General features: G+C 35.3%; 3 protein-coding genes across 3 annotated transcripts; 1 reads left to right on the top strand and 2 right to left on the bottom strand.

The window, feature by feature from the left end:
- Positions 1-1,004: 1,004 nt before the first annotated feature.
- Positions 1,005-7,397, top strand: LOC141595212 (putative protein S-acyltransferase 16). The gene is made up of 7 exons (XM_074415182.1): positions 1,005-1,527; positions 3,442-3,534; positions 3,633-3,734; positions 4,102-4,179; positions 4,328-4,426; positions 4,515-4,610; positions 6,639-7,397. Exons 1-7 carry the CDS (start codon positions 1,228-1,230, stop codon positions 6,747-6,749), a joined length of 879 nt encoding a protein of 292 aa, XP_074271283.1. The 5' UTR covers positions 1,005-1,227; the 3' UTR covers positions 6,750-7,397.
- A 572-nt stretch (positions 7,398-7,969) lies between these two features.
- On the bottom strand, positions 7,970-10,848 carry LOC141647643 (laccase-17-like). The gene is made up of 5 exons (XM_074455950.1): positions 10,703-10,848; positions 10,351-10,595; positions 9,933-10,061; positions 8,490-9,464; positions 7,970-8,272 (listed from the first exon to the last, which is right to left on the bottom strand). Exons 1-5 carry the CDS (start codon positions 10,846-10,848, stop codon positions 8,142-8,144), a joined length of 1,626 nt encoding a protein of 541 aa, XP_074312051.1. The 3' UTR covers positions 7,970-8,141.
- A 1,497-nt stretch (positions 10,849-12,345) lies between these two features.
- Positions 12,346-13,795, bottom strand: LOC141595217 (uncharacterized). The gene is made up of 2 exons (XM_074415186.1): positions 13,218-13,795; positions 12,346-12,794 (listed from the first exon to the last, which is right to left on the bottom strand). The coding sequence occupies exons 1-2, from the start codon at positions 13,475-13,477 to the stop codon at positions 12,656-12,658; spliced, it is 399 nt and encodes a 132-aa protein (XP_074271287.1). The 5' UTR covers positions 13,478-13,795; the 3' UTR covers positions 12,346-12,655.
- Between the last annotated feature and the right edge of the window lie 315 nt (positions 13,796-14,110).

The raw sequence follows: 14,110 nt of genomic DNA on the forward strand, positions 1-14,110 counted from the left end.
GTACCATAAGCATGGTACAACCAAATATAAGAATCCGAGCTTATTTGTATTCTTTCTGAGCTAATTTAAATTTCGTGTTTTTAATGTGTAAATGAATGAACCCAATGTTTTCTAATAAAACTCATATTCTTTAATATAAAGCTCGGATACTTTGACACAAAGCTCAGGTTCTACACCGTACAACATATACAACTGGTTGTATAATCCATGAAGGTTTTTGAATGCTTGTTTGGTTACCCTAAATCTTGTAAAATGGTGGAATTTAAAACTCCCTTGGAGTTTATAACTCCTACATAATGGGGGGAGTTTAATTACCCACCCTCCTCATGGTCATTGGAAACTCCCACATCCATTCCCCACCAAATTTACTAATTTGCCCTTAAAAAATAGAAATTTATATTAAATAAGGGTATATTTGTATTTATTGATCAAAATCATGTGAATTGAAATAATGTAACCAAACAACCCATGGGAGTTTAATTCATGGGAAAAAGAAATTTCCACATGGCAACCAAACATTCTTTTTGCAATTCATGTGAATTGTGATGTAGTAATTAAATTCATGTAAACTGCAAACTAACACATGAATTTAATTCGTCCATCAACCAAACGAGGTCTTATAAGTAATTGTCCAGATACCTAAAGATTTGCAACATTAGCTAATTTGATAAAGTCTATGCACTAGAGCATAAACTAATCTTATAAATCCGGAATATCACATACTCACATGATAATAAATGTAATAAAAATGTGATTTGACACATCACCAAATTTCTATCATCATTTCATAAATAACAGACAAACGATCCCCACACTGAATTTTTCGACTCACCGCCAATTCGTCATGCACCTCCTCGACTCCTCCATAACACCCGACTAAACTATCCATGAACGATTAGTGTCACGACTGAACCCGAACCGAAAAACCAAAGGAAGAAAAATAATAACTAAAAAGTAAAAAATAAAAAAAAAATAGAGAAAAATGATTTGATCCCTCTCGAAAGGGGAAGAACATCCTCAAAACTAACAAAAAAAATGATCTCAAACACACCCTTCTTCCTTCTTCACCAAACTACTCCCTTTCCCTCCTTCTTCCTCTTCCTTTCCCTCTTTCCCTCTTCTTCCGACGGTGAGTCGACTCACCGAGTCACCGTCATCTCCAAAACCCCATCAATTCCTTGACCTAAATTCAATCAATCAACAAAAACCCAGAAATTAAATCCCCAAATGATGAAAGATTCAAGTAGAAATCGAGAGAAAAGAGAGTGTAGGGTTACAATACCAGTAATTGTTGTAATTTCAGCAATTATTTACATTTATTTTACTACTGTTTTTGTGTTTCTTGATCGTTGGTTTGGTGTTTGGTCTTCTCCTGGTGTTATTAATGCTCTTGCTTTTACCATTGTTGCTGCTGCTTGTGTTTATAATTATGTTATTGCCATTTTTACGGATCCCGGTCGTGTTCCGGGTTCTTTTGTGCCTGATATTGAAGATGCTGATAATCCCATTCAGGAGATCAAGCGTAAGGTACTTAACATTTTGTGTTGTTGCAGTTCTTGACGCTATTTTCATTTTGGGTCATTCGGAAATAGCGTCTTTGTGTTGCTAACATAAGGGTAAGGCTGCGTATGTTCGACCTTTCTTGCTAGCTCGCAATTTGCAGGAGCAATTGAGGCACTAGGGTAATGTTGTTGTTGTAGTAGTATTGTTTTTATGGTTTGGATTGTTTCGGGTTTTGTAAAGCTGAAGGGAATTGCAGGATTAATTGTAAAGGTGAAAGCTTTATGAGTTTTGGTTAATGGTCTCATTTTGCACAAATAATGAAATGTTAGGATTTTATGCTTCATTGAGCGATTTTCTTGGTTTTGTTATATATGCCGTGGTATTGTGGTCTTTGTCGAAATCTTTGGCACCTCAAGTAGATGGTTTTGGTTGAACTTTAGGTGAAATGATCACCAGGTTAGCATTTATGAAGTGATGGTATTGTGGTTTTTGTCGAAATATTTGGCACTGGAAGTAGAGGGTTTTAGTTGAACTTAGGTGAGATCACTAGGTTAGCATTAGTGAAGTGATGATATTGTGGTTTTTATCGAAACATTTGTCACCTGAGGTAGAGGGTTTTGGTTAGACTGTACGCGAAATGGTCACCTGGTTAGCATTAGCAAAGTGGTGGTATTGTGATTTTTGTTGAAACATTTGGGCTTTGGCACCTGAAATAGAAGGTTTTGGTTGAACTTAGATGTAACGATCATCAGGTTAACATTAGTATAGTCATATAAAGTTGCCGGACTTGACGCTGAGGATGTAAAGACTAGGTTTGAACATTAGGTGTCCATGATTTTGGCAAGTTAATCGAATATAGGTGATATGCGTTATTATGGGTGAGTGTGATTAATCTTGTTTTTATGGCATTGGCCATCATTATAGAGGTTTATGCAGAAAGCCTTAGATATAAGGAATCGACTTTGAGATAGCTTGCTAATATCATCAACTTGAGATAAAAAGCTCAAGATATGGCTTAGATGGTTTTACGAACTCTCATTTCTTTATGACTTATCTGACCCTTCCCCCTTTGGTGCTTCTATAGTTTTACTCTTTCACTGCTCATTTGTCTACGACTTACAAAAACCTTTTTTTTTTTTTTTTTTTTTTTGTGTGTGTGTGTGTGTGTTTCTCTGAATTCCTTTTCTTATTTGTGATATATACACAATCGAGTATAATAGTGGACACGCTAAAAATAAAGAATGTAGACGAACTTTTGGTGAATTGAACACCCATTTAGATATTAAGATGATGTAAGAGGCACATCATCAATACCCGTATGACTCTAAATAGGCTCCTACATCAAGTATGTCAAAAAGCAATATGATTTCTGTATCAAGTTTCCAAACTGAGATTTAAAAAATGTGTATAAGTTGTTGACTGTGTACTCACTATACATCTTTTAGACCCTTGTCTATTTACATTTAGTTTGGGTTTCTCAATGAACGAATTTTGCATAGTCGTACTTGGATGTGCTTAACGAAGTGGTAGACATACATTGAGCTGGATATGAAGACAGGTGTGGACACTTAAATAACACAATGTCACAATGTTGTCGTAAATTCTTATAGAGCGACTAATAATAATTTGTTGTCTTACAATTTGTGTTAGTTGCTAATTGGTTGTAATAAAGTAGAAAGAGCTCAAGCCTTTGTCTAGGCCGTATTCTTTTTGTTTGATCTACTTCGCTAGGCTGAATGTAGTTCTAGATGTAAATGTCATCTTGGGTCATTTGGAAACAACCTCTTTTTGTTGCTAACACAAGGGTAAGACTGGCTACATCCAACCCCTCCTTACCCCGCAATTTGCGGTAACCATTGAGGCGCTGGTGTAATGTTATTGTTGTTTTCAATTGGTGACGATGTTAGGGCTCATTCTTGTGTTACCTATCATTTACAGGGAGGTGATTTAAGATATTGTCAGAAGTGTTCCCAGTATAAGCCACCTCGTGCACATCATTGCAGAGTTTGCAAAAGATGTGTTTTACGAATGGTATGTCCAGTTTCTGTTATGCCTAATTGCCTACGTACATTTTATATCGATAAAGGTGATGTACTGAATCGATAGTCTGTTACCCTTATGAATGTCAGGACCACCACTGCATCTGGATAAACAACTGCGTAGGCCATGCAAACTACAAGATCTTCTTTGTATTCGTGATGTATGCTGTAATTGCATGCGTACACTCTACGGTTTGTTTTCATGAATCTTGTTTCTATTACTCCCTCCGTCCCGGTTAATTGTTGTCCTTTCGTTTTGGCACAAAGACCAAGGAAAGAGGAAAAGGCCAATAACTAAATGACAAGTGGAACAAATTGAATGAGAATGATCAAATTACTCATCAAGTTCATTCTTAAAATAGAAAGGACAACAAATGACTGAGACACCCCAAAATGGAAAAGGACAACAAATGACCGGGACAGAGGGAGTATATTATATGTTCATTGGTTTACTGCAACGACCTTCAATTTTAATATCAGGAGATTGTATTATCTACTACGTATCTTTTGAGGGAATATTTAATATCATAAAGTCGGGTTTGATCCTATGCAATTTCAGGTGTTACTTGTCGGCAGTATAGCTAGTGATTTTGGAAAGGAAGAAGCAGAAAACGAAGGATCTTCAAGAACCTTATATGTAAGGCCCTTGATTTAACTTTTTGGGATAAAATTAACCTTATTATCTTGGAAATTGGTCGTTTACTGTGTTTAATCCAAGGTAGATTACTTGTTGAATGTCTTTGGATTCCCTTGTGCATTCAGTGATGTCATGTCTTTTTTCTCAGGTGATATCATGCCTTCTAATATTCCCCTTGACTATAGCACTCAGTGTTCTCTTAGGATGGCATATCTACCTCATCCTACGAAACAAGACCACCATCGAGGTTTGCAGTCTTCATACTAAGGCAACATCAATTTTAGTATTCTACCCTATAATCAAATGAATTCAAATCGTTTCGTTGGTACTTGTAGTATTATGAAGGAGTCAGAGCTATGTGGCTTGCTCAGAAAGGAGGAGAAGTATACAGGCATCCGTATGATCTCGGTCCTTTTGACAACTTAACCGCGGTAAGTTGCTCTGCCCCTTTGATCTTCTAATGAGGCCACAGTATGCACTTATACCCGTGTGTGTTATATGCACCGTCCATATATTTTTGTTTGATTTGTGAGTTTGTGTTTTGTCGGTTTCTTATTGTTTGAAACTTTGAATGAAGGGATTTGGAGGGAGGGGAGGGGAGAGAAAGGGATATGGAGAGGGGGGAACATAGGGATCCATTTTACCTTTATACGGGCCAAATTAACATCATTTCGCATCTGGAAGATTTGAAAGGAAAATGACACTGCTCTATCCCCCGTCCCCTAATCTCCTTCTATCCTACAAGCGAATCTAAACAAACCCTTTACTTATTAGACGATGTTTGCCTAGATGGCATATTTAAGGCAGGACCTTTTTTGTTCAGGGTTACATACGTACTCCTCTCTATTTTAACAAATAAACCTGTTTGACTTTTTTTTTCCTCGTCTCAAGGAAAGTCAAATGAGGCTTTTTAATTGAATTGGAAGGAGGGTTCGGTTTTCGGGGAAGTGGTGAATGACCCCCATAACTTTGTGCAATTGTGAAATTAACCCCCACAACTTTCAATTGGAGTAATTTGGCCCCATAACTTACATAATAAGTGAAATTAAACCCTTTATCAAAATCTCACGAGAAATTCAATTTATCATACCAAAAAAAGTAAAAATGATTATGTTTTTATAAAAAATACAAAATAAAAGTTTACAAAAAAGAAAAAAGAAAAAATAGCATAAATTAGATAGAAAAAATGAAAAATACTTTACAAAAATCAAACAATTTATTATTTTTATATAATGTACAGATTTTTCAACTATTTTTTACAATTTTTGTAAAACAATTTCAATTGCAAAATATTTTTTCAACTTTTTTTTACATACGTGTAATTCGGTATGATTTTTGTTTAAAAAAAGACAATTAACAATTTTATGTGAATTTTTTTGAAATGTTGAAAAATAGAAAAATTTGAATATTTTTTTGCCCTTTTATTATATTTTTTGTCACGAAAATATTTTATTCCGACTTCTGATTTTAACACAACTACCTAACAAAATATTTTGCAATTGAAATGTTTTTACAAAATTGTAAAAAAAAGTTGAAAAATCTGTACTTTATTAAAAATAATAAATTGTTTGATTTTTGTAAAGTATTTTAATTTTTTTTATCTAATTGTGCTTTTTTTAATTTATTTTTGTAAACTTTTATTTTGTATTTTTCATAAAAACATTAACCATTTTCACTTTTTTGATAGAGTTTTTTGTCGAAAACTACCTTATATTTATGGGTATTTGTAAAAAAAACTACCTTATATTATTTTTTTTGTTTTCAACTACCTTTGTTTTCTTTATTTTTGGTCAATAACTACCTACGCTAAGAGTCTAGACAAACTTGCTCTAATTCCTGGCTGTAACCTATCATACATGACTCTTTTATGCTTTAATCTTGCTTAGGCCCAATTTTGGGAAGTCATGATGTACTTATGCTTAGCTTTAGTAGATGTTCGTAGTTATTATTGAAATGTGAAAATATAAATTTTGTTTACATGAAGTTAAATTGTGGTTTGGACGCAGTTTATTATTGTTGTTAGATGTAGACAGAGTCATGTGAGATGAGTTAATGTCGCTAAATGGACCAAATCTCGTCATAGTTTCAGCATAGGTAGTTTTTGACCAAAAAAAGGACAAAACAAAGGTAGTATAATACAAGAAAAATAATACAAGGTAGTCTTTTTACAAATACCCCTAAATATAAGGTAGTTTTCGACAAAAAACTCTTTTTGATATGATAAATTGAATTTCTCGTGAGATTTTGATAAAGGGGTTTAATTTCACTTATTATGTAAGTTATGGGGCCAAATCACTCTAATTGACAGTTATGGGGGTTAATTTCACAATTGCTGCAATTGTGAAATTAACCCCCACAACTTTCAATTGGAGTAATTTGGCCCCATAACTTACATAATAAGTGAAATTAAACCCTTTATATCATGTTTACCTCTGACCTATTTGGTTGCTGTGAACTAGGTACTCGGTCCTAATATATTTAGCTGGATATGCCCTACTTCGGGACACATTGGGGCAGGTACACGCTTTCCCACGGTTTATGATAAACTTACCGGACCAGCCTCAGACTAAAAAGAATCACTCTCATCTGGCTGATTAGCAAAAGCCATGATCAAGCCCCCTTCTCATCAGTTTCCGAGCATTCTTGCATTGCCTGGTACAGTGAATAGATTTAGTCGAGTGTCACAATTCTTAGCCTCATACGGAGTACTACATATTGCTAAAGGTTTTACTTGATTAGGAGTTATGTGGATAGGGGGAGTGTTAAGATGGTAGAATCCGAAAACCTTGAATGTTGTCGTGGCCCTGATGTTTGGATATGATCCCGGAAGCCCAAGTTCATTTTACAGCACATCTCGCTACTACATGAACAAGATTCCTTGATGACACGCATCACGTCAATGGGTTTGTAATTTTGGCAATTTATAATGTAAGTGTATATTTGTATTATGAAACAGAATGGTCATGGTCATTTTTTTAAAAAAATTGTATTGCTTGTTTCATAGGAATGACAACTTTAGAATAGAGAGAAAATAAATTAGTAAATGTCGATGTTATGTGTTATTTTGAGTAATAAGGTTGTCGGAATTCATACGTTGCATAACTGTATAATTGTCGTCCCGTCATTTCGAGACTTTGCAAATGTGTTGTGTTGTTACTTGTTAAGGTAATAAGCCTTGCAAAATCGGTTAAATGTACGATGAATTTTTTGACCGAAAATCTCTCTTTTTTCTCTGATTGTTATCTTTATATTAGAAAATATCATAGAAAATTAAATGATTAAATGATAACTGTTTTATCTAAATAAGTTCATAAATTTTGATGATTTGAAATTCAGCTACTTTTTGTTTTTTTTTTGGGCAACCGTAAATAAAGAGTTCTTATACAGATGATATTTGACTCATTTGGTCAAAAACGCTTATTTTACTAATACGATAAACTAAAACAATAAATTCAGCTACTTGAATGTTTATTTTCGAGTTGTATAGATCCGACCTCTCTTTATTAACTGTATTCTACGACTCTACGACGCGTCTATTTGAATACATGAATAATACAGTAGAATGTTTGAAGTCAGAATGTCACTGCTTTGAGTACTAATGTAGCAATCATAAATTCAGAATGTCTTAAGAATGCAGCAATACTTTTTGCTCATTCTCATTCTCATTCAATCTCACTTTTAAACTTCATAACCAAGCAAAGCCAGATTTCATTCAATTACACTTCACATTTTCCTGAATTCTATACAAAAGGAGTCGTCTCCGGCTCCTGTCTTATTGATTTTCCACCCCGAAAAAATATTAATCAACTGTAAAAATGAATGTTACAAATTATATACACGGACGACTAAATAAACGATTCACAAAAATCAATAAAAGAAATAACAATGTATATTAGTCCTAAGTAATTCACCCAAAACCGCGAATCCATCAGGAAAAATCCGATTTTGGTGAATGTTTGAGACTAACACTTGGGTAAATCAGGTGGCGGCGGAAGCATCTTCTCATTTGGGTGTTTTCCATCCAAGACAAGCCATGCCATTTCCAATCCCCAGCTTGTGTGCACTTCATAATGACAATGCATGAACCATACTCCTGCACCAATTCCCATAATACCGATGTTACATAAACATTTTCAGTATCGTATTTCTCTATAAAAACCGATAATAAATCAAAGAACTAGATAAAGTATATTATTATTATTATTTTTTTTTTGGACAGCATAAGGAGAATAACTTACAATGTTACAAAGTAAGCTACTCGACTAGGTAGTACCAGAATCCCGACAACTGAATAAGAGAAAGTATAATACCTGGATTATCGGCCAAGAAGCGGATAGCAACCCAACCGCCAACAGGAACTCCTACAGTATTCCTTTCAACAGGATCAACAAGATTGAAATAACCTGGATCTTTATCAGCATTAAAGTTTCCGAAACCTTGACCGACAACAAAGAAATTGAATCCATGTAAATGAAGGGGATGACTCTCAGCACCAAGAATGCTAGTATCTTGCATCACTACCTCTACACTAGTCTTATAAGGCAGGACAATCAGTTTCGTACCACTCGTAACAAATGTGTTACTTGGTGGATTTCCGGTATAGTCAAACGACTCAGGTGGACTAGTAGGGAAATTAGGGTTATATACACCCTTTGATTGACCAGTGAAATGTGCTTGGAGTAAAGCTCTGGTTGGTTGTACAAATGAGACGTTATTGATTGAGGCCGCGTATTTAGCCCCATTCGGTCCTTGGCAAGTTTTGTCGCGACTATTGCAGGAAGACGTCCCTAACCCTATTGTCAAATAGAATTTACTATCGACTTTTTGTGGGACTTTGGCCGGGAATTGTGGGGTTGCCAAGCTCCGAAGCTTAGCAGTAAACTCGGTTACAAACCCGGTGTCATAGAGATCAGGTAAAGTTGGTTTTAAGAAGGGAAGATTTTTCATACGAAGGGCTTGATGATGCGGATTAGAGGGAGATGCATACTCGAGAATGCCAGCGACAGCTGAATTGTCGAAATTTGCCAGGCCGGTCACGTAAGGTCTTGCAGTCATGAAATAAATGGCATGAGGGAAATCAGGTTTTGTGGTTAGGAGAATGTTTGTGGTTTGACCAGGCGCGATGACTAGGGTTTGTGTGTCGAATGGCTTGACGTATACTGCATCTACTTCGACAACTGTGAGGGTGTGGTCGGCGATGCTGAAGAAGAGCTGATCGTTCAGTGCTGCATTGATGAGTCGAAGCAGGTATGTCTTTCCTTCCCTCACTTTCAGCTTGAATGTCTCTGTTAAGTCAAGTTTACAGGGCAAATCAGTTCGAAATTCCACTAACCGAGTGTAGAATCTCCTATGTACTAAGAGAATAAAGATTCTCGAAAAGTTTTCCCTCCAAAATGCTCTAACTTAAATACGGAAACAAGTTAGATTTTCTTTAATGAAACTAATCTTTGATTTAAAAAATAATCTTTCATCATTAAACTTTAAAATATAATCTTTTAATTTATAAAAGGAAATCATTATATTAAAATATTTTTTTTGGAATATACACGTTTTCTTAAATTACTCAATTCTCTTGATTAACTTTATATATTAATGAGTGAAACATGAAAATTAAGGAAATATTATTCTAAAATGAGTAAAATCTATAAATAATACTGTAAAAAGTAAAAAGTCTGTATATACCGCGCATTTATTGCACGGAATTTAGACTAGTATGTACGAATTATGAAATTAATCGGAAAGAAAATATTTACGCTTAGAGGAGCAGCTATACAAGGGTCCTGGAAGTCCATTGATGGTGTAAGCATCGGAAACATCTGGACCTCCTCCGGTTAATGTAGCTCGATTAATCATCGCCTCAATGTCACCATTAAACCATTCTCCTACGAACATAAGTATGAAACCAATAAGCTTCTCGTGTATAACGCGGTAAGGATCCTCTGTCCCACTCCATACAACATATTCTGACACATCAACTAATTAATATGTATATTTCATATTTTATTCTTGCAACTAGTGATGTGTTAGAATATGTGGGGTGGGACACAGAATGAGACACAAAAGTGGAACAGAGGATTGTAGAACGGGTCATAGGATTAGATGTACGCAGTTTTACCATTGCGTCAAAATTGCACAATAAAAAGAAGCCAGGAGATTAGATTGGAGTCATACCGAAGATTAGAGGAACGTCTTTGTAAGGTTTCGGAAAAGGGTAAAAAGACAGGTGCTTAGGGAGAATGATCAAGGCTCCGTAAAGTGTAGCTCTAAGCCATGAGATATGAGCATGCCAGAACAATGTACCTCTCTGTCCAACTATGGTGTAGTTGTATACATAGCTTTGTCCGGTTTGAATCGGACATTGCGTAATGTAGGCCGGTCCATCGGCCCAACCATTCCTTATTTGCCTTATCCCATGCCTGCTTTAAACAATCCCTGCCATTATACTTAGCTTGAAAATGCACAAAAAAAAAAAAAAAAAAAACACACCTCGAATTCTAAAGCAAACGAATAGCGAGTCTTTTACCAGTGAATAGTGACGTTGTTTGGGACGCGATTGATTACTCGTATAAGAAGGCGATCTCCTTCTCTGGCTACTATTGAAGGCCCTGGAAATTGTCCATTCACGGTCACAATACTTTTAGTATGGCATAATCGTGTCACGCTTTTCATCACTACCTGCAAAACACAAATAAATACTCTTAAACTCCGTAAGCACATCACAAACATGGTAAAGGCCGAGACATTGAATGCTTTTACTGTAAAACCGTCTTGCAAAAGACTAAAGAGTTTAAGAAAAGCATATCATATCATACTTACATTGAAAGTGTAATGGCGAGTGATCCCTTCAGCATTTACGTTCAAAACTCGAAAGACTAAGCAAAACACAAGCACTAGCAAAGAAAGAAGTGTAGCTCTCATGTCTCCTTTTCCTAAGGAAATTAAACTGAAAGATATTTCAATTTTCTCTTGATAGTTTTGTACTTGTGTATGCTGATAATTAATGTTATCTTCACTTTGTGCTTCATATTTAAGAAAGTTTTGGGTTCTTTGTCAAGAATAATGCATATATATGCATCTAGTAGCTTATGGTATGTGATCTCCTTATTTTTAAGCAACACTTTATGGCTGTAACCTTACTGGTTTTATTAGAGGCTTCTAAGTTCGAACCGCCGATGGATTGACAGAGTCAGAAAAGACAATTTTAATATTCGTACTTATGCAACAAAAACTCCATCATTAGAGTTTATGAGGGGAATGCTGATTGCAGAGGTCAACTAGCTTAGTTGGTAATGTCATGAAAAGTGACTCATGACCTGAGTTTGAACCCCGTCAGCATTAAAATCGCTCTTGTGACTTCTTTTACACAAAAAAAAAAACAATCTTTAAAGGGGATGAAAATTGTATATAAAACAAGATGTACGCTTTGTTGTTTTTGATTTTGGGTATAATCTAATGCCCAAATTAGTCGATCTTAACCACTAGCCAAGACTTTATTATTACTTGTAGTTGTTAAATTCTCGATCTGGATCATATAGAATCCTACGATCATAAAAGTAGCGATAGATCCCGATTCTAGATAAGATCTTAATTTTATAGAATCTGGCGATTCTAATATGACTATTTGACTTTAGCCCCATTTTCTATTACTTTATTTGGATAACCCATTTTGACTAATTGACTTAATTATAATCTAATATAGTCTAGTTAATTAGTGGAGTGTATACTAATCCGGGAAAAGGCAAACTTAATGGAATGAAGTGCAAAGAGTTCGTGCATATGATGGTTAACGAAGGAACACGGACCAAAAATAGCGTATAAACGTAGTTGGCTGCTGAAAACAAGATAGCCGATCTTGATCAGTGGAATGATTCTCGATTCGCGTACCATATAATTTCAAGGAAGGTTCGCCTATTGTAGAAACGTTTATCATTAAAAAAAAAAAAAATTAAGTGGCTTGATATGCACATAGTCACACCACACTATCATCAATTATCGAATATGAGACTGTAAATGTTACCGAGTCTTTGTGAAATCTTAAGTAATAAGACGTTTTTTATTTTCTTTTTGGGAAAAAAGAGTCACATGGGTAAAATTTGATGTAGATAGGCGGTACATGTACGCATGACCGAGACCGAGAGTTCAAATCTGGTCAACATCAACTAATATGACATGATTTACATGAAAATGAAATAGATCCGAAATTCCCAATGTTACATAGATTAAACATCTAAACATTACTTTTGGTATCAACAATGACTTGTATTTCTATTACAGTTGTGATTTCCATAATCCATCGGAACAAAACACAATTGGACTAGAAATATAAATCCGCGACACCAATCCTTTGCGATAAAACACGAAATTCGATCACCAACATATATATTTTCGCAATTGGTATAACAAACCAATTTTAATCCGAATCAAATCCAAATTTATGAAGTAAGTAGCATATATGAAAACATGATTATAATTAAATTTATTTGTCAATTTGATTAAGCTTGCCTAGCCCATTGCAATTCTGACAAACAATCTGTGCTTGATCCTTACGAGCAGCATTCGCCCGCAGTTGCACCCCTGATTTCCTCACGAAACCCGCTCCATCACATTCCGGACACCTGTATCAAATTCAGTTAATTATCGCGCTAATTAAGACGACAATGTCACATTATTAATTAGTCTACACAATTTACCAAATAAGACTATTGTAACACAAGCAACAATATAATAGAAATAAATATAATACAGAACCAAAGGTCACGAGTTCGAATCCTGACAGCCTCTAATAATTCACGAAGTGAACAGTGGCAGAGCCGGGATTTGTCAGCGGGGGTGAAAAAATTTCAGCTAGTCGGAATGACTAATGCCATAAGGTCAAATTGAAAAAGTCTGAAAATTTAACTAAAAATTTCGGATTTTTCATTTTTGTTCACAATTGCATACGAAATACTTGACGATATAGCAGCGCAAACAATATACAAGTAGAGCGGAGAATAATGAATTGACAGGAAGAATAGAGGAAGAGAGCGAGAGTGACATACGTATCTTTACGAGAGAAAAGGATAGGAAATGCAGTTCCAAGCAGAGCGACAGTAACAGCACCAGCAATCAGATACGTCGTGCTATCAGACGACAGATCCCCGACTGCTGCTGTTACAGTTAACTGTTTCTTCCTGTTGAACCCGGGTTGTCGGACTCGAATAACTGATGGACCCACAAGGGAGTTACAGTTACTGTTACTGAATGCTGTTGGTTTCTTGGTAATCATGAATGCAGATTTCAGGGGAGTTACTGATGCCATATCAGCTTTTTTAAGGAATGCAGTTAATTGTTTCTGACAGACTGACAGTTTGATGTTCTGATGAATGTTGTCATGATTTTTGTGTTAAAAAAGGGAATAAAATGAAGAAAGAATGGTGGTGTAATGGATAAGAACACGTCAGAATATAATTGAAGATTGTATAGATAGTTTGAGTGTGTTTGGATAAGGTTTTGTCCTACATTTTAGTGGTCACATCTTTTGGGTGAATTGAGCCTTTAGGCATGGTATTAAATCTCGGTTTTGGTGTAGAGGAAGCTCTAACAACCATTTTAATGTCGACAGAATTTGAAGTGAGGTAAAAATCATGTCTAATTCTATTTTTCTCATATACTTGTTGGCTAAAAAACCCAAGTTTAATTGGACTTGCCAATATATTTGGGAGGCCTTGTTCTGAATGTAAACGTTGAGGGCTGATATAAATTCAGAAATAAAGTAATTCAATGATGAGACACATACTTATTTTCTTTATTGAATTCTAACTAAGAAGATCACTTGAAATTGAGTCTAAGTTTGGGGTAGATATAGCCTATAAGTAATTTATTCACCCCCTATAGACACCTAGGCTATTCCCGCTCAAATATCACGCACAAGTGCAACTTTACGCTTAATTTT

This window comes from Silene latifolia, chromosome 1 (genome assembly GCF_048544455.1).
Source record: "Silene latifolia isolate original U9 population chromosome 1, ASM4854445v1, whole genome shotgun sequence".
NCBI lineage: Eukaryota > Viridiplantae > Streptophyta > Magnoliopsida > Caryophyllales > Caryophyllaceae > Silene > Silene latifolia.